The 24778-nt window shown below is 41.5% G+C and overlaps 1 protein-coding gene across 1 annotated transcript in view; it reads left to right on the top strand.

Annotated features, from left to right (window-relative positions):
* coro7 (coronin 7) overlaps positions 1-24778 on the top strand; it is a gene marked incomplete at its 5' end in the record, with an annotated part of 106460 nt that overhangs the window by 75352 nt on the left and 6330 nt on the right. The window contains 3 exons of the mRNA XM_083897152.1: positions 24038-24092; positions 24306-24363; positions 24476-24621. Coding sequence (XP_083753278.1) covers positions 24038-24092; positions 24306-24363; positions 24476-24621 — 259 coding nt within the window. The remainder of the gene's footprint in view (positions 1-24037; positions 24093-24305; positions 24364-24475; positions 24622-24778) is intronic.

Here is a 24778-nt window from a genome sequence, read left to right as displayed (position 1 = left end):
TGAATAAACGACAGTTTGTGAGGAAAACACATGGCGTGGAAACGAGTGGGGGCACCAGTGCAGGGGTTAATAGTGGGGGGTTATTGGAGCAATTCATGTTGGACTGCTTTGCCCCAGGAAAGATTAGGTGATTTGCATGCCTGTTTATGGAGTTGCGTAAAAGATGCTAATCTGGCTGAAAAACTGGTAGGATTGTGGTCAGAACACCGTTCTAACATAAATTCAGCATCTTATTCAAATATATGCTCACAGTGTGTCGTGAGCTGTAATAAATAAATCAAAATGAAATGTATTTTATTGTATCAACAGGGACATGTTTCCCTTTGCAAAAGTGTTACAACAGCTGCAGAACAATACAGAGTATTTGGACAGAGACATCGGGACAAACTGTTTAAACTGTTATTTAATTCAGTATTAACACAGATTTCTGTGGTCATCACCCAGGCAACCAGTTTTGAAGAACTAGTTTGAGACAAAACAGTCAAATGAAACTACGCCTTCATGGACGCCTCAGAGAATAAAAAGTAATCTTGATATTTACACGTTATTTACAAAACATATTGTGTCACCATGTCACTCACTTTTTATCAGTAGCAGCCACTGATGGATATGTATTTTAACAATGTATTGCCATGTCGTGCTTAAACCTGAAACTTAGCCACCGATACTGTGACAATAAGACATCTTCTATCCGTTTTCTGGAGCTATGGATTTATTTTCAGTGGCCTAATGAATTCAAGATTTGTTTTGTGTTCTAAACAGTTGTGAAACCACATCAAGTCATCATCATGTTTGCTCCACAGTGGCCAAAGGCAGTTTGGAAGGTGTCAAATTAAATAAAAGGAGATGTTAAGAGGGTATGTTATCTGCAGTGAACCACAGAGAGGATGTAGTTGTGATATCTGGTGGTGTGATACACATCATGCTGCATTAACTTCTCATCATCTGGCCCCATGTGATGGTCCTGCACATTGCAACAAACACGCGCGCGTCCTATAGAACTCTCTGTTGTGGGATGTTTTCCCCCGTGTGGCCCCCAAAAAACAGCTGTCCTTTGCGGTAAAGGCGGCTCGGTGCGGTCTAGACATTCGGCTCGGCCTCAGCCTGCTGTGCGGCGTCCTGCGGTCCGACAGCAGCCGCCTCATTACCGCCCAGGCGGCTCCATCCGCTCCGCGTTTTTACGCTTCTCTCTCTCTCTCTCTCTCTCTGGGTTTATTTTTGTGTGATCAGTGATCTGAAGCAGCAATTAAACCAGTTTCATCCAATAAGTGAGTGGGGCGTTCACGCTTAGTCTACAATATCAGTATTACCTGGGACAACTATGTGTCATCGTGCTCTTTAAACATTTCATCAACAAACTGTTGAACTTTACGAACTTTAATGAGAAACCAGTTTGTTCATGGTGGATTTACATGACAGTGGAAGCCGACACGTTTTGGATTTGTGATTAAAATTTTGTTCACCGGTGTGTTCAGATGTTGCCAGAGAAAATTACAGTCGACCCATATCTGCGTGTCAACACATTGGCGCGTCTTTACGCACCGAAGTATCGCTCCGGTTCCAAATAACTTGTCAGAGCCTGAAACTGACACTACATTTGTTCTTATTTTATCAACCAAAGCATGGAACTCTTACCCTGACTGTTGAAGAAGTGAAGTCAGGAGCGCAGTCGCGCTTCAACGTGCCTCTTATCCAAGGCGGAGCAGTTCAGCGATATAAACTCCAGAAGCTTTGTCGTTTTCCCAAAAACATGCGACCTCTGAGCAACTTTTCAATGGACCTCTCAAACTTCCACGGTCCTCATCGAATCCTCTGAGAATTACACCAAGACTCCCATGTCAAGGAATGCGATCAACTGCTGACTCCCCGGACAAAAAGCGCTTTATTGGCGAACTGAGAGGAGAGTTGAAGTTGAAGCGAAGGGGTGGGAGGGGCGAGGAGAGGAGAGGAGGCGAGGCGCACAGTCGGCCACAGCAGCAGCAGCAGCAGCCAGAGCGCACACTCCTGCACAAACCAGGCACAAGCTCACAACAAACTCACCTTGCAGCTTTGTCGAGCTGCACGAGAGAAAACCCAACCTACCCACACGACCTGTTTTAAGCAGGAGGCATTACGGGTTTCGTTGTTCGCTCTACAGACTGGAGAAGCTCGTCACATTTCATTTGAATCACTATTTCTGGATTCTTTGGCTTGTTTAAAGTGTTTTGCTGCGCCAGAGAGAGAGAGAGAGGAAAAAACAAAAACCAAGCATGGTGTTTATGCACTTTAAAAGCGCTTGCACCAAATGACAAATAAAGCTCTCTGTAATTACACAACGCACCATTTGAATTGGTGAACACGTGACGTTGTAGTATTTATAATGCATAAAAGAATGTTTGTTTGTTTTATATAATCGTAGTTATCTTTATTTCCCCAGAGTTTCAAAGTGCTTCACAAACAAAATACACTTTCATAAAGCATGCAGCCATAAATTATTAAGTATTTTTTAAATATTTTTTCTTATCTAACTAAAATAATACACTGAATGTCAAGCCTCAGGTTTTGCATACATACACATGGAAACATTGGCACAATTGCCTTGTAGTTATTTCACTATTTTCTTGTATTTGTGTCTGTTGTTGTTGTTTATTTGTAATTATTTGCACCAGACAACTTTGCCTTTGTGTGATTTCTCTATGTTTCATCGGGGTTGGGTCAAAGCATTGTTTGGCGATTATATAGTCGTTCTTCCTTGTGTTTTTGGATAATCGATGCACTGGGGGCATCAATATTTAAATAATAAACTAGAAAAGTACACAGAGAGCGCAGACCTCAGCGCAGATACAATTTCATCCAAATCCGTACATGTCTTTTCGAGTTATGTTGCAAACAGACAGACAAGCAAACAAACTCCGGCGAAAACATATACCTCCTTGGCTGAGGTCAATTAAGGCACTCTTAAAGTAAACAGTCCCTGCCAGCTTTGCAACTCGATGTCTCCCCACGCCGGCGCTGCTCAAATGTATGAGGTGAAACTTGGGTGGAAGTTACCTGGCGGAGGAAGAGGTATGTTTACAATGGGAGGACAAATCTACATTAAGAGATGCTCCATCCACGTTCAATACAGAGACTTTATGCACTTTGTTCTCCATGTTGTGAATAAATAGAGACATCTTTTTCGATCGATTATCACAGACTCATTGTATCGTGCTATTGTTGGTATCGTATCATGTAATGTCTACAGCTTTTATGTCATCTGTGAAGCACTTTCTGACGCCTATGCTCTTGAAAGGATTCATTCCTAAGTTTACTTACAGTACTTGCTCGCATGATGTTTGTTGTCCTCGTATTGTTTGTGCAGTGCACATGAGGACATTGTGGTCGTTTCATTCATAGAGTCAAATCCAAGCTGAAGAAGCTATTGAAAACTTCCAACCATCAGCAGCCGGGGAGCTTATTTCAATGTCAGCCAATCCCAATAAGATACGATAAAGTGGTAAAGTCACCTCTGATATATTATGTACTTTTAACCACGTGTCGTAGAAATTAAGCAGAATCTTGCCTCTGTTGGTGCACTGCTCAAATATATGTGAATGGAAATGGTGACAATAATTGTAACTGGGCCAAATGCTCTCCTCCAGGTGATGTCATTCACTGTCACGCTGAAGGCATAGAGACGCTGACAAGAAAAAGACAACAAAAACAGACCTTCTTCCTCCACCCTCTGCGTCTGCTGAGCAAGGGACATTTCGGTTCCACTTGTAGAGCCCTGTGTTTTGAACAGTTTCCTACTTCTTTATATATATATATATATATATATCAGTCCTCACGCACTTTGCGGCTCCTGCTCGCTCTTCCTCCGCTCTCACTGAAGGATTTATTACACATGCAATGCACATGTGCACTGTACACACTTGCGCACACACACACGCACACACATACACACACACGAGTTATCATCTGCAAAGCATTACGTTCAATTGCAGGAATAGAGAAATGATTTCACGCTCGCCCCGCAGGGTCCAGATGTAGCTTCTCAGTCGTGGCCACAACCGAATTTTATGCGTTCAGGAGAAATAAAGAAGGAGTAGGAAATAAATACGACCCTCACACACATGTTTGAGTCTCAAAGTGAGGACGTGTGCTCTACTCTATCTTTGTTTCTCCACCTTGTTTCATTCCAAACCTTGTCTTTGTTTATTGATTTAATTGTTGTGCCTTAATTTCGACTTCTATAACTTAATTCTCTACATCACATTTTCTTTGTTATTTGAGGCACCGGTTTTAAATGATGTCATTTTAATGGTCAATATATGTAAAACAAAACAAAGCAGGTGATCTACGAAACAAAAGTGTGACGCGACAACAGAAAATATCTCATGCGTTTAAATTTGCTCCACTATCTTTTCAACATAGACCACCATAGATTGATACATCCCCACTTATCAACGTTTCACTTGGGTATTAAAGTGTAAAGTGCAGTCAAATGGCTGGAACAGCATTAGCATGTGTCGTAAGACCGGCTCAGTGAAAAAGAATATACGCAGTCCAATCCTCAACACGACCCGGGGGATCCACTAAAATACTGGTTTGCTGCTGCGCCAACAGCAGCTTTAAAGCTAAAGTCACTTCTTAACTCTGCTCCAGGGAGGTGACAGGAATTTCAATTTATGTCTGTTTTCCCTGAGAGCATTTTTTTTTCCACGCTAAAACTTTTACTCTTACATTTGGCATGTCCTCCAGCTTAATTTCAATTATTGAGTTTTGCTTTACAAACTCATGCTTAGGTATTTCATCACTTTCTTTTTTCTCTCTCTCTCCTGCTGAGCTAACCTTAATCACATTTGTTTTGGTTTGGTTGTTCTGGTTTCTTCACTTCCTCACACATTTGTCTACAATTTCTAACTTGACTTTTACGCTGTTGCTCAAATTTCCTTTTCTTTTTCTTTTTTTTTACTTCAGCCCTGTATGGACCTTGTAGGTCTACAGCACTGCAACTCTTGCCTGGCACTGTTTTTATTGTATGGAATAGAATAGAAGAGGATAGATTAAAACAGAGTCTTTGTTACAGGACACTGGTGCCAAGACAATAAAAAGCAGTAAATACAACTATTTCAATAAATAGGATCAGTTTGAGCACTGAGCAGCTAACCCTTATCTGGACACGCAGAAGTATTTATTCTAAACGCCCAGGCTGCAGAACATCAAAGATATTTGTGTTGGTAAATATTTAACTTCACACAGGAATCAAAACTCTTGCTTTACAGGCCTGATAAAAATCAATGATGCATTGTTTTTGTCATATATAGATATATCTTTTAGATCAAGTCAAAAGAATTTGTAATATCCTGAATTCTCCACAGTGAATAAGCTCTGGTCATGTGACCTGGAAGAAAGCAGCTTGAATGGCAAACTGTTCTTTTATAAGAGCTATAAAAACAGTGTTGTTGTTTTATAAACCACTGTAAAACTATTAAAGGTGCCATATGTAAGAATGTGCTCAAAAATGGTTATTACATTCAAATTCAAAATACCGAGGTCTTTTAGGTTTCGTTTTTTTGATGTAACTGGCAACCTGTGGTTTCTCGGCAGCTGAGACTCTACTGACTGCAATGATTGGTAGACGGCGGTAGGTGGCGCCACATGCCAAAAGATGATTTGCAGTCTGCAAAATATTTTTTTTAATGCAAATATTTTGGCTGTACTGTTGTTGTTGGTGAGTTCAGTTTGTTATATGAACATTATTCCTGAGTCTCTGGGACATATTAGGAGGATTTTATGGCCAGTTGCTTTAGATTTATTACATAATGCACCTTTAAGTCTAGGTCTACAACAAGGCCATAGATGTAGGTTCTGGGAACAGTATTTTTAATAGACTTCCCCATGATGTCATTGCATAGTACAATTAATGAGCCCAAACAGGAGGGGAAAGTGTGGGAGTTTGTTTTGGAGATGATGCTTCTTCAGGACAACCTGGGAAAGAACTGGCCAACGTTATTTCCTGTTCTCGCCTTATAGTCAACCTGCTCATTTTTCTCTGTATTTGTTTCACCGTGTTTTGTGCAGAACATGTCTCGCCGTCACACGTAACATGCTCTGAATGCAGTATGTGTGAGCTTCTGTGGGAAAAGGTGAAATACAGACAAGAAGATAGAGGAGGAAACTGTAGGGGCATCCGTGGTTCATTTGTGGCTGCTATAGGAACCTGAATGTGACAGTGAAAAATTGCCACTGGAGGGAGGAGGAGAAGGAAGAGTGTGAGGTGGTGGTGGTGGTAATAAGTGTGTTTAAAGCAGAAGTTGTCACTCTTTTTCTCTTTGAGAACAAACACATGATGCTATAATCCAGTGCACGGCATCTGATAAAAGTGAAAATGTTGACTCTTCCCACCCACTGTCTCTTGTCAGCTTTCCTCGTGCAAGTCGGCCCGTGGCTCGTAAAGCTGTCGTCGATTCAGGAACCTTGTATGTTTGTAACACTTTAACAGCAAGTGCACATTTTATAACGACTCATCTTTGATTCATTGGAGTGTCAGTGAAGTTCAGTTCGTGGTTGGAAAGCGTTTGGCCCCTTTTTGACTGTTTTTTTTTTTTTTACAAGAAAAACAGTTTGTCATTGGGATTTTCTTTCCGTTTTTTTTCTTTTTCAAAGTTTGATTTTACTATGATTTTGACATTTTCACTGCTAGGTGGCTGCATATTTTTCAGATGGGGTTTTCTATGTTCTTTTTTATTTCTTTATTTTTTTAACAATGATTTACAAAATTGCAGTGTCTGTGTCTCCAATCTGCACTTTTGTGTTGGCACTGCATTGCACAAACTATTAATGAACTAAACCCTAAATATATTAAACGGGTAATAAAAAACTAAACTTTTGAATATATAAATGAAGTTTTTTTTTTAGTGCACTAACTGTACTGTACATAAATAACTAATAATTGATAATGTGATTCATCAAATCGTAATCAGCCAATGTCAGTTATCAAAAAACATGTCAAAAACCATCCTCATCCTCTAAATTTGAACCTGTTGCTGTGTGAACAGAGTGTTTATTGTGAGATTTAGCGAGGAACGAGAGGTCCCTCGACACAAAGACCTCAAGAATGTTGCACGCTCAAATGTTAGTGATTGCAGTAGCTGTTTGTTTCACGCGGAAGAGAAGAAGCAAGACAGTCGACACACACACACACACACACAGACTTGGAAAGGTCAGACCATAGTTCACGTTGAGGTTTACTGGTCTGTTGACTCTGCGTACGCTGGCACTTCTTATTAAGGGGAGAGACAGACGGCACAGCTGGGTCATGCATGCCTGAGAGCCGGACAGGCCATTAGAGCACCTATTACTGCTGCTCTAATGGTAACTACTATTATTACTTTCAGCCTATACAGTGCTGGGATGCAGCATCTGTGCTCACAGTACGGTCAATACGATGACGTCAAATACTTCGCCCCAAAAGAGTAAAGTTATGAAAGTAGTTTGCAAGGAAATGAAGTTCCTTGGCCATTTCTTTACTGATGAATGTTCTTTATATTAAGTTTTCTGCACACATCCATATGTATGCAGCAACCTCTTTGGTGCAGTTGTCAGAAAAGCAATAAAGAAAAAGAAAACTCATGCTGTGAGGCTTCAGGTTCCCATGTGGCAAAGTGCCAGTCAGTTTGTGTGTCCACTGGTGTAGAGGCATTTCTAGGAAATGTAATGCACAGTGTTATTTGTTGCCTGGATGAGTCTTTGAGGCCCGAATTATTGAGGCAGAGCTGCTTTGCTCAGAAAACACTGGCGAGATTAAGAAATCATGTAGTATACTATACCCTATTATATTTATTTATTTATTATTTATCGGCTATGGATCCATGGTTTACCAGCTTATTATTAAACTGACTGGGATCACGTTTTGCCCAGCAACTCTTTAAGGTTTTGGACACCAGGTTGTCCTGCATTTGTGGAAAGAGCATTTATGAGCTCATCATTGCAGCTCCAATAAGAAAGATAGACAATGGTTCAGTCCAGAGAGGAGTGACGGAGGAGAGTGAGATCCAAAGGGGGAAGAGGTTAAGTTGAGGCGGGCTTTTGCGTGACCTCTCACCCCTTGTTTACTCAGGAGGTCATCGAGGACCCATTTTCCCGTGATCGTCTTTTATTGTACTTTTTTAAAATGTATTTGATTATTTACTCTTGCATTTGAAATTTATTCCCTCATTCTTTGACCTTTTCTTAGCAGTCCATCGTGTTTGATTTGTTCAGAACGATGGTGTGATGCTCTTTTCTGTGATAATATTTTTCTGTGAAAGATTGTTGATTTTCCAATGAGGGAAAACTCTAAAAGTTATTGGGAAACAATTATATTTTTTAAGGTGATTCACATCTATAGCTTACAAAGTCGAGGGTCAAACGCTCGCTGTGATTATAAGCAGTCAAAGAAAAAAACATTTTGTAAGTGTAAAAGAAAAAGATTCAAATCAATGTTTCTAAACAACCCAGGTTCATGTTTGCCCACGTCCAAGAGAACAACCCTCCTTTCTTCATTCCTCCTCATTCATTTCCTCCTCTCATTCCTTCTCTGCCCTCCTGTGCTCCCTCCCTCCCTCCCTCCTCAGTCTCATTCTCACCCTGCAGCCTGGTATGTCAGGTATTGGGTAACAGCAGCATGCCGGTGGTTGACAGCAGGAAGCAAAGTGACTGCAGCTGAGCTACAGTATGTTCACTATGACTGCACCGCTGTATCAGCGCTGGAACAGGAACTTTATCGGACGGATGAAGGAACGCTAAGCGCCGCAGGTCATGCAGGGTCAGCACGGCGCTTGTAGACACGTATACTCACATTTTATCAGCTCCTCCAGAGCTTTATCGTACAACCGATCACGTGATGTTGTGTGGGACCTTGTGTGAGGCTTAAAGAAATATAATTAAACTGGAAAGAGAATCTAGAGAATCGTCTCACATTTGATATAACCCTCCTCAATTTCTACTCGCATTCTTTCCCCCCACTCCTGCTGTTTAATTTCCTGTCATTCAAACCCAAAAACATGTTTAACCTGCTGTCCCTTGTTGCCCATTTTGCAAACGATGTGCTCTAATGCACAAAATCAATCAGCCAAATCCTTTGTGACACTTTATGCAGCACTGCAACAAAATGGCTGAATTTTGCCAGGTTGCTTGCAATATTTTGTGTGTCCTACCCCTTACAGTATTTTCGTATTAAATGTATTTCTCATTTAATAAATCCCTCTTTTTTTTAATTCAAACTCTGCCAGGCAATCATTGAGCATTTTTGGGCTCCACAGTGACTCGCCTAGTTAAATAAAGGAGGTTAGACAAAACCAAACACACATGCTCGCAGATAACGAGCCTTTCCTCAGCTGTGACATTGTTGCTCTGATAAAGAAATGATTGCGGTACTTTTGACATCAAGGACAGGTCAAATAAAAGTCGATTAAAGGCGCCATATGTAAGAATGTGGCCAAAAAACGGTTACCACGTTCAAATTCAAAATACCGAGGTCTTTTAGGTTTAGTTTTCTGACGTAACTGGCAACCCGTGGTTGCTCGGCAGCTGAGACTCTACTGACTTCAATGATTGGTAGACGGCGGTAGGTGGCGCCACATGCCAAAACATGATTTCAAAACATAAACATGATTTGCAGTCTGCAAAATATTTTTTTACTGTTGTTGTTGGTGAGTTCAGTTTGTTATATCAACATTATTCCTGAGTCTCTGTGACATATTTGGAGGATTTCATGACCAGTTGCACACCTTTAAATATAATTAAAAAAAATAGAAATGGAGCAGTCCAGTTTGGTAACCTATCATTATTTTTTACCATTGAACTTCCTTTATGTTTGCAAGGCTTAGGCTCCTTTGACTGTAAATCAGTGCAGCATAAGAACCACTTGGCCTAATCCTCTAAAGGGATACACATCTGCTGTGTTAACAAATTGCTTAAAGCTGCCTCGACATGCAGCGGTGGAAGGAGCCGGGCTGAGGCCGCGAGGACGTGGCTGCGTTTTAACGTCTGATCAGCAGTGCTATTGTTAGGAGATGGTGGTGGCCGTGTGTGTGTGTGTGTGTGTGTGCGACACGAGATATGTGTGTTTCTCTTTGTGTGGCTCACATCTGCTTATTTCAGAGTCGTAGTTTTTGCCGCTTCTCCTTTTTTTTTTTTTTTTTTTTTTTTTTTAAACCAGAACTGTGTGTTTTACTATGTAAAGTTTATACACTTTGTTGGAATTGTATGACTGGAATACTAAACTATGCATGAGCGATGGTTACTCCGTGTGGGTGGTCACAAAAACGTGGTTTTCTCTTTACCAGCGACACAGTTTTTATGCATGTGTGTGTGTGTGTGTGTGTGTGTGTGTGTGTGTGTGTGTGTGTGTGTGTGTGTGTGTGTGTGTGTGTGTGTGTGTGTGTGTGTGTGTGTGTGTGTGTGTGTGTGTGTGTGTGTGTGTGTGTGTGTGTGTGTGTGTGTGTGTGTGTGTGTAGCCATTCATGTGATGGGTGCTGGACAGAAGTGGCAATAATAGGATTCTCTCTGGTCATACCAGTTGCAGCTGATCTCCAGTCTTTTACTATTATTTGACTCTCCTCTATTACAATAACTCCCAGATGTAGTGCTTAAAGCATCCTCCTTAGGACTCTTGCATGCACACACACGCATATAAGGAGATACAGAACAGTTGTGATTTACTACATGAATGGAGTTATCTTATCTTTTGTCTCGGTCTTGCTTACTTTCTCTCTTTTTTTTTTTTCATTTCTGCCAGTCATTAAACCTCTCTTTTATAGTAAATCTGCTCTGTCCTGAGGTCTTTATTGCTTTTCATTGTGTAAATCAATGCTTTGGTCATTAAAGCACATGATTTACTGTGAGATTTGTAGAACGCACTTATGGTAAAACACTGGCTTTTGTGCACAGTCGGTTCACCCAGGATGAGGGAGGAAAGGTTGGGGCCAAATCTGGGGTCATGGCGAGGCTGAAAGTACATGTTGGAAATGAAAATAATTTTGTTAATCGTGTCATAAAAGACTGATTTTTATGTCTTTATAAGGCCAAAAAAAAGGAAAACAATATGCCTTCTGTGTGATTCTTCAAAAAACGTCAGTGACCTGATTTTGTGTTTCCAAGTGATTACTTTTTTGGGGGGGTGGATACAAGATAGTCATCCCAGCGGAGTGGAATTTGTTCTTTTAAGATATCAGTGAGAGCGATCAGTGGAGGGAGTCAGAGAGTGATACATGGACCAGAAAGAGCAAGTTTGGACACAGTGTGTGTCACAGAGAGAGATGAGTCAGCTCCACAGAGACAGAGATTTAGTGGCACTGATAATCTATGTTCACCACAGAGGCAAAACACACTGTGTTAAACACCTCAAGAATTGTGTTGTTGCAGGAATGGGGGATTATAATCATTCCCTTCCTCGTATTAACTTCATTTATCCTTAGTGTTGTATGTATGGTTCTAGAATTACCAATAATTAAACACACACGCGTAGTCAGATTAAGTGGATGCGATTTTAAGTTATTGAGAAGCTCGGGAACAGTTCATATTTTTCCCAGAGTAGGAAAAAATAAACCATGAATCTACCTTGGAGTGACATAATTTCCCATTTGTTCCCGATAAAAAGTCCATTTGCTGTGACGTGATTGATGTACTGCAGCCAAGCTGAGGCTGAGGCTGAGGCCAAGACTGTGATCGTTAGTTTTAAATGATGCCTGTGGTATGCAGGATAATAACTGCAAAAGGCACGATGTCCATGCAGCCGATTCATTTTAAACTACAGAATAATTTACGGACAGATGCAGATTATTTTAATTTCTAGATATCACATCTGCCAATATGGAATCAGTATTCTTCTCCAATAGTTAAGAAATTATCTGAAAAATTCTACATTTACTTAAAATTCCGATGTATTATCATGGTGTACATGTATGAGTAGGGCTGAGTATATACCACTTTTATAAAGGCTATTTTAACCAAACAAATCTGTTCTGATCGGCCTGATCCGTCATTCATTTAACAATCAGCAGCCTCTCAAAACACAACACAGACACACTCGCACGTGTGTTCAGCTCCGTCTTCCTCTTCTCCTTTTGGAAAATCAGTTCTGTTTCTGATCGTAACATCCTGCGCGACTCAAGACAGCCAATAAATGAGCGATGTTCGAGCTCGGTCAAACAGCGTACTGCATGCTCATTGGCTCACTCTGTACTTGTGCATGCACAATTTAATCAAGCTAAGGCCATAGTCTGACTAAGACAAGTAATCAGAGTTCAAGTATACATGCCAAGGAGAAAATCACTGTATGTCTGACCCCGCTTCCATAGGTGGCGCCTAGAATCAGTTTCCTGTTGACCTTTGCGCCACAGAGCTGTGGTTCTGTATGTTTCGTACCTGCTGTACATGTTCATGGTGATACAAATTAGATGGAGCGTGGCTCTTGTGTTCGATGTGTTCCGGCAACAGTGCTGCAGTTTATACGTCGTCTCCTTCTACTTCCGAGTCAAAGTCATGTTGGTGCACGTGCAGAACGCCAAGTCCGACTCCAGTACGATAAAGCGTATGCATGCAGTAATCGGATAATGAATCGCATTATCCAGGTATGTTAGTCCGACTAAGACCAACTCGTTTTTAGTCTGACTAATGTGTTTACATGACATTAAGAAAACAAAATGATTGTCTTAGTCTGACTTAAATCGGACTTTTATCATGTATGTAAACGCACTGACTGCTTCTGATGAGAGAAACTATTTATTTGTGATTTTCATATATTTGATACCCAAATAAATGTACATTTGTACTAACATAGCTTTGTATAGAAGGAGAATGTAACACAAGTAGAGGAGGTTTGCCAAAAGAAAAGAAAAAACAACGTTTTAGTGTCTCCTCGAAGTCTCCAGCTTTCAGGACTTCATTTCTATGTCTGTTGGCAGAGATTTCACCGATCACAGTACGTCTGTGAAGCACTCGTACTGGATCCCAATCCATCAACTTGTGGATGAGAGTGAAAACAGGTCTCTGTTTCCTCGCTTCCTCTTCCACATGTGTACCTCTGTCTTTCTTTAGTGTTTGCAGTGCAACCGTGACGACAAGCCGTCTCTCCTCAGCTGACCTGACAGCAGAGAGGGTTCGCCGTGGTCATGACCCTCTTCCCCTTCCTCTCTCTTTCTTCTGTGCCATCACTTCCTCTCTCTCTCTCTCCTCCGTCGTCTGAAGCAGTCATGGCTGCTGCTCGGTTTCCCAGGCCCCCGTCGACAGGTCATTTAATGGTCATCTGTCCCGGGCCCTTGATGCCGAAACCCCGGGGTTAACGCGTAACGCATTTCTTCCGGGGCTCCGCTGATCACAACAAGCAGAGCCCATGTCAGACTTCACACATGCAAAAACAAACTAAAAACACTCGCCAGACACAACTGAATTGTTTTTATTTTCTGATGGGAGATAAAACTTTTTAAATAATTGCATTTTCGTTCATTTGTAAATGCTTAATAAACACATGCAATACATAGTGCACTTGAATTCATATCTTCTCATTCTAATGAATGCATTAGAATATAAAGTAGTCCATGTTTGATGGTAAGTCACGTGATAATGCTCCATCACACATGAAATCCATTACATAGTTTGGATTTTTAAAGATTTACGTTTCCTATTAGTACACTTTTTGAAGCCTTCAGTTGATATACCATGACAACCTCTTGCCCACCCACGTCCTGCAACAGCCCAACCCCCCACACATGCTCCCCCTCAGCCCCCCCCCCCAGTTGGGGACGACGTAAAGAGTCTGAGCTCTCCTGCCAGTTTATGGCCAGTGTCCTGGCGGCTTTATAGCCCAGTCAGTCTGGACCAGTTTAACACACATGTGTCTGCCTGAGTGAGTGCGCGACAAGTCAGACTATGTGTGTGTGTGTGTGTGTGTGTGTGTAATTATCTGCTCAGCAAGTTGTTGGCCTGCTTTTGTCTCTACGTCACCTCCTGTTGCAAAAAAAAAAAAAGCGAAAACAAAAAGGTTTTCATTTTTCATGTGACCATCATACGAAACAGATGCACTGACCGTCGTGCGGTCAGACAGCACTGTTGCGTACGTCGCCTCGGGCTGCGGCGGCGTATATGGTAAGCGCTCGCTTTTCAACAGATACTTGACAGTTTGCAAAGCCGTGTTATGTGGTCGACGCAGTATGAACTGTCTTGTTGCGGGCTCGCTGTTTTTCCACTGCAAACAGGGATTAAGTCTGGAGATCTGCAGGACTGATTGTTGCTGTCAGTGGCGTGTCAATGGCTCCTTTCACTAGAGAGTGCTGCTCAAGGCAGGAATGATTCCACCTCAAGGTGGCACAGGACTGGGCAGATGATACATATTGAGATATAATTACAATGTAATGTTGCCAACGGTCGGTTAGCTAAGCTTGTACGAAGCTGGTGAATTAAGCCCAATTTATACTCCTGCGTAAAGTGCTCTACGTCGGTTACGTAGACCCCTCTGCATCGCCGGAGAGCCTGTTGGAGAGCCTCTCCGACTCTCCGGCTGCACTTAATATTTGTTAAGTGTCCGTCATCAAAGTTCATCAAATTTGCCAGCCGACATTCAGAAGTACCTAAAGTGGGTTTCTTCGTCCATGTGCCTCATCGGTCCAATAAGACTGTTAAATTTGCCTTGGTTCATTTAGTGGACGTACAAACCACCTCCGGACACGTCTCCTCAGTCTTTCACATCACCATTTTTGTATCAAAAGTATCTGTGTTTCCATGTTATTCAGCTGCAACAACAACAACCGTATTTCTCTCTCGGACACCATTGCTAACTGTAGCCAGAAGCACAACAACCTTGCGTAGTGACCCCTACTGATCGGGCGGGAAATTGCAGTGCGTATCCGGCACCATGATGGAGAACTATGAGGGTTTGAATGGTCTCTGTGGTTACGCAGTTGGATAACACATTACGCAGCTGTGGTTTTTGGACATTGAGACAAAGACTCAAACAAATGTTATTTTAAATAATGTTTTATACTGTTTAAATTTCAAATTTAACACGCATAATCTGCTTGTCCGTGTGCAACTACAGTGTTTTTTTTCTAAATAAAAGTTGTTAAATGAACAGTATTTTAACATGCAGCAAAATGGGCAAAAGCACTAACAAACAGGACATTTTTATGGCCCTTTTATGGTTAAAATAAGCAAAAATAAAATCCAGACTGACATTTTAAGGCTTAGGTGGTAAAGGGTTAAGATTCACGATTTGACTGGTGCCATGCTGCAACCAGACATTCAAAGGCGTCCCTTTATTGGACGATACCAGCTGTTAATCACACTGGTGTCCACTCTTTGGAGAAGATCTGAGCATCAGGATGAAGGAAAATAAGCAGTACAAGCAGATTCATTTTCCAATAGACTTTCAATCAAACCGAGTTGAGAGAGTCGCCCCCTTGTGGCTAATCCACATATTCTTACTTCCTTTTGACCTCGACCCACGAACTAGAAGACGAGTTCTATTTTCTAATTGAGATTATTTTTTTGACAGGAATTGCGATATGAGTCGCGATATCAGACCGAATGGTAATTTTTACATAATTATTCCAATTTTCATTCCAAAAACATATTTTAAATGATTACTGTGCGATATTTGTGCAGATCTGTGAGAAACAAAGATTCTGGGGATTTTTATATAACCGCTGTGTAAATGTTAGTAGTGTGCTGATGACTTATTAGAATTCAAAGAGGACACAAATTAAATGTCTTGAATCGTTTCTTTTTTTCAGTTTGGCAACATTGTGCCCGTCTGTGGAATTAAGAGAGTGTGTGGGTCAGAGAGGTTATTGCAGACCCGTTGACATGGAATTCAATAAGTTTAATCTAACACTGAGCACGTATGTATATACACATGCATGTGAGCCACTACACGTATTGTGTGCGTGTGTGCATGTGCCGGTTGTCAGGGGCCAGAGAATGGGGCCCGATGACGTGAAGAGAGAGGGGAGAGTTGCTGTTTGGCAGCTCATCTAAGAGCCTGATCACTTGGGTTCAGACATGGCCACAGCTGGCCCCGCCACCAACAATCCTGGCTTTTCTTCCTGTCTCAGGAACGCAGCGCGTCAACTCTAATTCCCTTCTAATGAACTGGCTACTGTAGGTAGCTAGCCAGGCAGCGCCAGCACACTTATTAAACACACACACACACACACACACACACACACACACACACACACACACACTGGAGACAAAACACATTCATATTTTCACTTTTAGCACACTGAAGTGCTCAGTTGTGCATCTGCCTGCTGAGGATCCAACCATCTGGAGAAAAGAAATGTCATTTCTGATCGAAAAAGAAAAGAGATTTCTTGTTTTCCTTGTTGGATTTGATTTTAAAATCCACATACAGAAAAAATATACCTAACTCCTTTGGGCATTCCTTTAAAGTAAAAGTTCACTCACTGACCACTTTATTAGGTACATGGGACTCTTAATAATGTGGCAGCATTGGCACCAGTGGTTTTCTGTGTTGAGTGGCTTCCATGGTATTGGCTGCTTAGATACTTGACAATAAATTGAACAGGTGTACCTGTACCCTTAGTTTAGTTTAGGTTAGTTAGTTAGGCCTTTGTATTCCTTTCGGAACAAAGGCCATTGATGAATCGCTTCCACCCTCCAGGTTGCCTATAGGGGATAAAAGGTTCCGACGCACCCTCTCCATATGGTTGTCAGTATGCGTCTTCATTGTCTCTTGACCTTGCAAGCCCGAAGATTCTTCATCTCCTAGGTTGTGGGGTTTATTTTTCTTCATCAATGTTTCTGTAATCAAATTGAATCCACTTCATGGGTGATTCGCCCATGAGTTTTAGCATTGCCCTATTGGTCAGCTTGACCTGTTTCCACCTATCGCGACGGCTACGTTACGGTTGGGTTTTGAGAGGTACCTGTACTCTTAAGTGGCCAATGAGAGTATGTGCATTGCACATTTTCTCAGTTTCAAAGCATATTTCAGTTGTCTTCAATGTCTTTGAAACGTAGATGAAACGTCTCTTTATGTCCTTTTTGAATCCAAATGTTTCGAAGACTGGATAATGATGAGACGTACGTGTTGTTTTTGCTGCAAATCAATGTCCTGTGAATTCTTGCAGAACATTTTTGGGAGAATTCTTGTCCCAAAAACAACAGGATTCAATCGATTTGGACAGTGAGGACATTGATATGTGTGTGAGATTGGTATAATTGCGATGTTGTGTTCAATCCCTGTGCGCTCAGACCTTGAGGTTCAGCTTCTGTGGTGGAGTCCGTGGAGCAACTGATGCCACTAATGGAAACGTTTGCATGATTTTGTGACGGCACAAGTGCAGAACTTTGATTGCTTTTTGAAGTGGTGTGTTCACAAAGGTGACAAAGTTCATCAGCTGTGATAGGTTGTTTATTTACATTCATCTTTTTTTTAGGTTTTCAGAACTGAAAAAGCATTAATGCTGCCAAACCGTCAGTTGGCTGCTGTGGTGAATTTTATTCCACAACTTTCTGGAAAGTGTTTCTCTCTCTTTGTATATTTCCTCCTTGAAGAATATCAGACATAACCTGGGGTTTAACATCCTGGAGACAGTTTTACGCATCCAGTGTGGTTTCATAATGAATCCCTGTTAATCACCAGTGGATTATTCCGCACCAGTTCTTCCATTGTTGGAGAGATGTGAACACCCGTGGGCCTGCGGAGCGAGTGGACTTAAAACCATTAGCGTGTCCAATTCCCGTCTTCAAAAGTAATAACGTTGGAGCAGAAAGAACATGTTGTTATCACAGCGAACGGTAAAGACGGGGCAAGGTTATTAAAAGAATAATCCCAAATATCCCAAACAATGAAAAAGCATCGCTTTGATGGTCATACTTCGAAATCTGGGCTACAGCTATTTAGTTACAGCTTGGTTTTCCTTATTCCTTAGGTATTTTTAACTACCATTGGATTTAGTTGTTTACATCATTTAGTGTCAATTAGTGAATATTAACATGTTCAGAAAAACACATGTGACGCTATAAACCCAATACCTGCTAAACATAAATATGTCAGCATGTTGACACAGTGTTCAGCCAATATATCACGGACGCAGACGCTCAGTCTTGTTTTTCCTCAATGTGAAAACACACATGTAGCCAAGAAGAGGTCCAAGAAGAGGTAGATAGATTCAGAAACACAGGGAGTAAATATAGCACCCATATTCTACCACATTCCCAAGTGTCTCTCTCTGTCAACAGTTTAGATTCCAAGAAACACCCAGTGAGTGATGAACATTTGTTTCAACCACAGGTTTTTTTTTTTTTGTAAATTATTTCACCAGGATTCTAAATGATAGCCTCTGTTCAATTATTTCATAATAAATCCATTCACTTCCTACTTAAAGTAATTGATTCTCGACAAATAAGACCTTGGCTGCCATTGAATTTAACATCCATTTGAGTGTGGGAAAAGGATGCCGACCTCGTATTTTATCAGTTTTGCATTGAGTCTCAGTCAGTGCAGTAATCCAAGCATTATTACAGTTTGGCCAAAGCTTTTCCTGTGGCCAGTGGGACAGGAGTGGCAGGCGGCTTTGGCAGCTGGACGAGCTGCAGGCACTGCAGATAAAGTGGACTGTTGGAGTTCGCAGTTCAGCAGACCCTTCACCCTCACTGATAGTGCCGCATCACTCCCACTGGGATGACATAACCGGGGGGGGGTGAAATGAAAATAGAATCAAAACTGAGGTCACAGTACATCATTTAAACATGGTTTCCAGTGTTGTGGAAAGTCGACAGCATCTGTTGATTTATTCTTGAGGGTTATAAGAATTAAAATCTATAAAATAAAATCTACACTCATTCACTTTATTAGGTACACAACGAATTGGCAGGAATGTCACTTAGTGTCTACCACGCACAGAAGTGCCACTCACTGGATGTTTTGTCTGTGAACCCCAGAGATGGTTGAGCATGAAAATCCCAGCAGATTATCAATTTCTGAAATATCTGTCTGCCACCACCAACACCCATGTCACGTTCAAAGTCACTTACTGTAAATCACCTTTCTTCTCCATTCTATTCCATGCTCAGTTTGAACTTCAGCAGGTCGTCTGGACCATGTCCACATGCCCAAATGCATTGAGTTGCTGCCGTGTGATTGGCTGATGAGATATTTATGTAAATTAGCATTACAGAAACGATTATGTGTACATACATACAACAATCCAAACAAGTGGAGAAAATGTGTACCAGCTTGAAGAGGGTTCTCCTCAAGTCCAAACTCAGATGACGTAGTTATTGTGCACATTAAACTTGGAATGTTAATAAAACAGTTCAATGCAAATAACAAAAGCATGCCATCCATTAATCAGAGGGTCAATGGTTCGATTCCCCATGTTTGTACCATCTGTGTGTGTGTGTAAATAGGTAAATGGCATAAACCCTAAGTGTATTTAATGTTGTATAGTGTTTCTTTTTGACTTTCTGCCTGCTCCTAACTGTCAGCTGCAGCTTATTGTGTATTTATTTTAGCAGTAAAGACTCATCATTAAAGTAAGAAAAGTCCCTTTGGCTGATACTGATCAGGTCTTATAGCTGCTATAGCTCAGCTTGTAACCTCATGCCTCTGCAGGCTGCTTTCATTATCTTCAGTGCATAAAACACCGCTGTGTGTCTGATGCTATCACTGTGTCTGGATGTGACTGTATATTATGCTCCCTCGCTGTGAGTTTGTACATTTTTCATACTTTGTCATGCTTATGTAGGCATAAGGATTTTTTTTTTTAGGTTCTGAAAGTTTATTTTGACTTGCACATATAATTAAATTGTTACTGTGCGGTGGCTTGAACGGCGCACACACACACACACACACACACACACACACGTTTTGCACAACTATTCTTATTAGGACACTGCATTGACATTAATTTGTAAAGCCTAACTTAACCTTATCCCTATAAACAATCAACCTAACCTCAACCAGAGCCTCAGAAATTAGATTCTGCCTTATTTGGACCAGGCTTTGGTCCTCAAAAGGACGTTTGTTCCTCAACAAGTCAGTATTTGTCCCAGAAAAGGTCCTAAATATGTAAAACAAACACACACACATTTCTGACTTTGTCTGTCATCCACGTATTCATTGACTGCCTTCCATTAGTCCATTTTCTCCAGTATCTCCTGCCTTATCAAACCACCACAACGCATTCTCATAATCATTATATGCCTGCATTTGAACACGCGCACACATTCACACTCCCGTAATATGGCCATCATATCTGCTGGTGCTGAAAGCTGCTGTCATGGGCAGAAGGTCACTTTATATGATCTGTCTCTCGGTTCTATGTCAGCGAGCGTCGTGAGGCGATGGCAGACGAGGCAGGAGGCGCGCGCTCTCTCCCCTATCGCCTGGTTTGTCTAAACTCTGATAGCAGCAGAGTGCCGGTGAGAGGTCGGAGCAGCAGGCCGCAGCACGGCGGCATAACGTGTTCTAAAGTGTCAGAAAAGAGTGTTGAGCTGATGGTGGGTGCGAATACTGCACTTGTGCCTGAGATTTTGACTTAAGTAAAATGCTGTTATTATGCTGTCTTTCCTTCTTGTAAGTATATTTCTCTACACAGTGTGTGCGTACCGTGTGCTCACACACTATCGTTGTGAGGACATTTATAGACAGTATACTTTCCCGAACCCGATCTCAACTACATGCCTAACCCCAACCCTTAAACCAATTTTAGGTCCTCAAAATGATAGGTTTGGACCAAAATGGGTCCTCACAGCCTACAGCAAACATGTATTACACACATACACACACACACATGCACACATTGCATCGACTTCTGTTCATTTGGACAGCCAAACCAAAGCCTTAGCCCTAACCCTAACCAACCATTATTGTAATCTTAGCCCTAAAACATAACCGGTTTCTCACAAGGGAAGTTATATTTGATTAGGACCAGGTTTTGGTCCCCTTGAGGCCTACTGGTCCTGACAAGATCAGGAAAGGTCATACTCACAAACACACGCACACAAAAACACACTCTTCTATTTATGGCCTCACCCCTAAGCTCATGAATGAGGTCAGTAATAGTTTTCCTTCTCATTCATAATCACACCATGTGATCCAGATCTGCGCTACCCGCTCTCCTTAACTCAGCGTCACCAAAAGCGATGAAATTAATGCATGTGCACACTGTGTTATTTGCACATTTATGTATGTATGTGTGCTCGCACATACAGTATGTGCCTAATGATATGCGCACGCATGCGCGTGTTGATTTTCCCGTGTGGGAAAATGGACCAGTGGTGAGCTGGAGCATGAAAAGTGATAGTAAACAGAGGCTATTATCAGTGATAAAGCCCCGCTCTGATTATGTGGCTGTTTGACTTGTTGTATGTTTACTGTGAGAAAAACGGAGATAAGACGACAGAGCAACAATTGGGGACTGGAGGCGCCGCAAAGGGGCTGGGTGCAAGGTGGCAGTGCTGTTTAATTGGAAAGGGAAAGGATGACGGGGAAGGGAGAACGGTGTGGGAATGGAGGTGTTAAGGAGACTCCCTGTGGACTGACTCTGACATGGGAAACACTCGGCAGCACCAATGAAGCGTGACCACCCCTCACTGACTTTACAGGACTGGAACAGAGGGAGATGGGGAGGGATGCGGGGGGGGGGGTGGATCTGGAATCAGGCTGAAATCATAGACCACATGGATGTAGTCTTCCTGGGTGAAGTAACAATATATAGGTTACGACTCTGCTGGTTGCAAAAAAAGAAGTCTGATTGAATGGTAGTCAATGGGAGAACAGTTTATTCCTGAGGATAATGGTCTTAATTGCTAGTTTGGGGGTTCAATAGCAAATGGACACCAGATGGTGTATCGTCCAATAGGAGTCTGGTTGCACCTCTGAACTTTGCAAAACCTCAACATGGCACCGGCCAAATCTTGTTGCTGGAGGCTTCAAAATGGGAGTTCAGATTCTAATGGTGAAATAGAGAGGATAAACCGGTAGATAAGGGGAAACAACAAAACATAAATCTGAGATTTAAAGGTCCAGTGTGTGAAATCAGATACACTATGTATTAGTATAGTACAAGTGTAGAATCACTTAGAACAAACCTTTTGCTGCGTATGTTCTTAAGCTTTTACAAAGGGCCGCCATCTTGCACTTCCATGTCTCTACAGCAGCCTGAACAGACGGACCAGGTTCAAAGTAGAAGCTTAGAACACAGCTGGTGCTCAGAGGCCATAGTAGTTACCTGATGTGCTTGGAGAAAAAGAGGGCAGAGCAAAGCACTCCTTCTTTTGTTACAATCCACAGTCTCACCATTAGGTGGTGCTTATGCCTACATATTTGACCTTTAGAAAACTTAATTAAAAAGCACAACTGGTTAAAGGAGATTGTATTTCTTAAACTTCAGGCTGCTTTGGTCTTGGAACCACTTAAGATTTGGATCTGTAACAGACTCCAGTCGCCACGCAACCTTTACAGATCCTAATGTATTTGCTTTCTTATCTTATTTCCCGTCATCTTTCTTTGTTGCCTCTGTCTTTGCTTTTGTGAAAACCAATATCACTGAAACAGCTGTGGACATATTTTGGTTCAGAATTTGTTCAAATCAAAAATGCTTTTTAGACAAATAATAGAAAGAAAATTCAGTTTTACCTCGCAGGCTATGTGTCTGTGAAGTTCTCGGTCATCCAGATCATCCTTTAAGTACAAAAACAAAGGCAACTGGATTCTGTTTCACCTCTCATCCAAAAGACTTCTTCAAACTGAAGAAGTGAAATGTCATCAATAACCTCACAGAATCCAGTTGCCTTCATTTTTCTTTACTAAAACATGTTATGCCTTTCCAATATTGAGCTGTTTCTCAGTCCAGTATTACTGGACTGCCACGAACAAAGGTGTATGTCTAATGTATTCCTTTGATTTTTGATTTAATTATTGATTTTTGTCTTTGTTAAACATTAGTAAGATACTAAGTTACTTCAGTAGTTAATTGTAGGCAACTTTTTAATATTTGAAGTAATTTCACCTCTCACCCAAGAGGCTTCTTCAGTTCTTTTAACCCCCTAAAACCCCATTGTATGAGTTTCACGAACGGACTGATCCTGAATCTTTAGGTCGGTCAAATGTGGAAAACATATGTATACTTTATTTTTAAATCCACACACACACACACACACACACACACACACACACACACACACACACACACACACACACACACACACACACACACACACACACACACACTCACACACACACACACACACACACACACACACACACACACACACACACACACACAGAGACACACACTCTTTTCCTCACTTCTTCTCACAATGGGCACAGCAGAAACCCTTGCGTGTCATCGTGCACCCGTTGCTTAGGATACTCGAACTAAGTCTGTCATTATATTGTCATACTTGGAACATTACATCACCGGTTGGTGACTTCCAGTTGATGTGGAGGCAGCACAGAGTGGCATTACCGTCGAGAATAGCAACATTACTCAAGCTCATCAACATAAGGCCGTCACAAGAGCTGCATTTCCACCGCATTTCCGAAGTGGTTAGAGCAGCCATTATCTTCTGTCCTGGTTCTTTTTGATCAAACAGGACATAAGAGGATGTCAACATAGCCTTCAGGGAACTATATATTTTCATTTTTTTCCACAAATGTCTTACTTTTCATAGATTTAAAACATTTAATTTTGGAAAAAATTGGATAGTAAAAAAAATCCATTCATAAAAATGTAAATTTTGAAATGTATTCCTCATGGGGTTAAAAGTTTTCCGCCCCTTAACGCTTGTAAGCCTTAACGGTGCAATATGAAATCAATAATAAAAAAACAATTGTTTCATGTTTATGTGATTAAGTATAATTCACTCAGTGAAAAACCTGGGGCAGAACTCACTGTCATGTCACCCCCTCTTACCCTAAAACTGAGCATACAGCGCCATCTAGTGGCGTCTTTGTAAAACTTCATTCCATAGATCCTGTATCTGCATTAAAAAGGATTCTGTCGCAGCTCAGTTAAAGTTAAACATTAATGTCCTCCCTCTGTTGTCTCTGTGCTCTCAGGATGCTGATCCCTCTGTTTGATGAAGACACCGGTTTGCTCGTACTTGCAGGACTGGTACGTTTTTCCAAAAAAAACATGTCCCTTCGTCGTTGTGAAATGAAAGTATTCATGTTGCAGAGCTGTAATTAAGAGGTGTTGACAGATTTGAACTTTAAACGTTAATGAACTCGTGACAGGAGATAAACTCTTAGGTTCTGATGATTTATTACTCAACTAATCTTTCTGTGTTTATCAGTGTCTAATGTAATCATGTTCTGCTCTGCACAGGGAGACACATTCATTGACTGTTTTGAAGTCTCTTCCTCCGAGCCTTTCCTCTCCCAAGGTGAGAGTCGGTCGTCTGTCATCTTTCAGCCGAGAATTACCACAGCTTTTATCCCAGTTACTCAACTCTCTCTTTTGTTGTTGTTGTCTTTTCTCAACTTTAACCCCCGTAGTGAGCCACTGCCTTTTAGACAACGCCACCCGAGGGGCTGCCGTGGTTCCAAAACTGGCGTTGGACGTGATGTCTTGTGAAGTGATGCGCGTGTTGCAGCTGACGGACAGCGTCATCGTGCCGATCAGCTATCAAGTTCCTCGTAAGGTGTGTACAAAAACCATAGAGTGTACACTACCGTTCAAAAGTGTGGGGTCACCTATACAATTTCTTTGTGTTTTCCATTAAAAAGTCACACTTTTATTCCTCAAGAGTTGCAAAATAAATATAGAAAATATAGTCAAGACAGTGACAAGATTAGAAA

Source organism: Microchirus variegatus, assembly GCF_963457635.1.
Source record: "Microchirus variegatus genome assembly, chromosome: 10".
NCBI lineage: Eukaryota > Metazoa > Chordata > Actinopteri > Pleuronectiformes > Soleidae > Microchirus > Microchirus variegatus.
The sequence above is the reverse complement of the archived record's forward strand: the minus strand, read 5'-3'. Positions and strand labels throughout refer to the sequence as shown.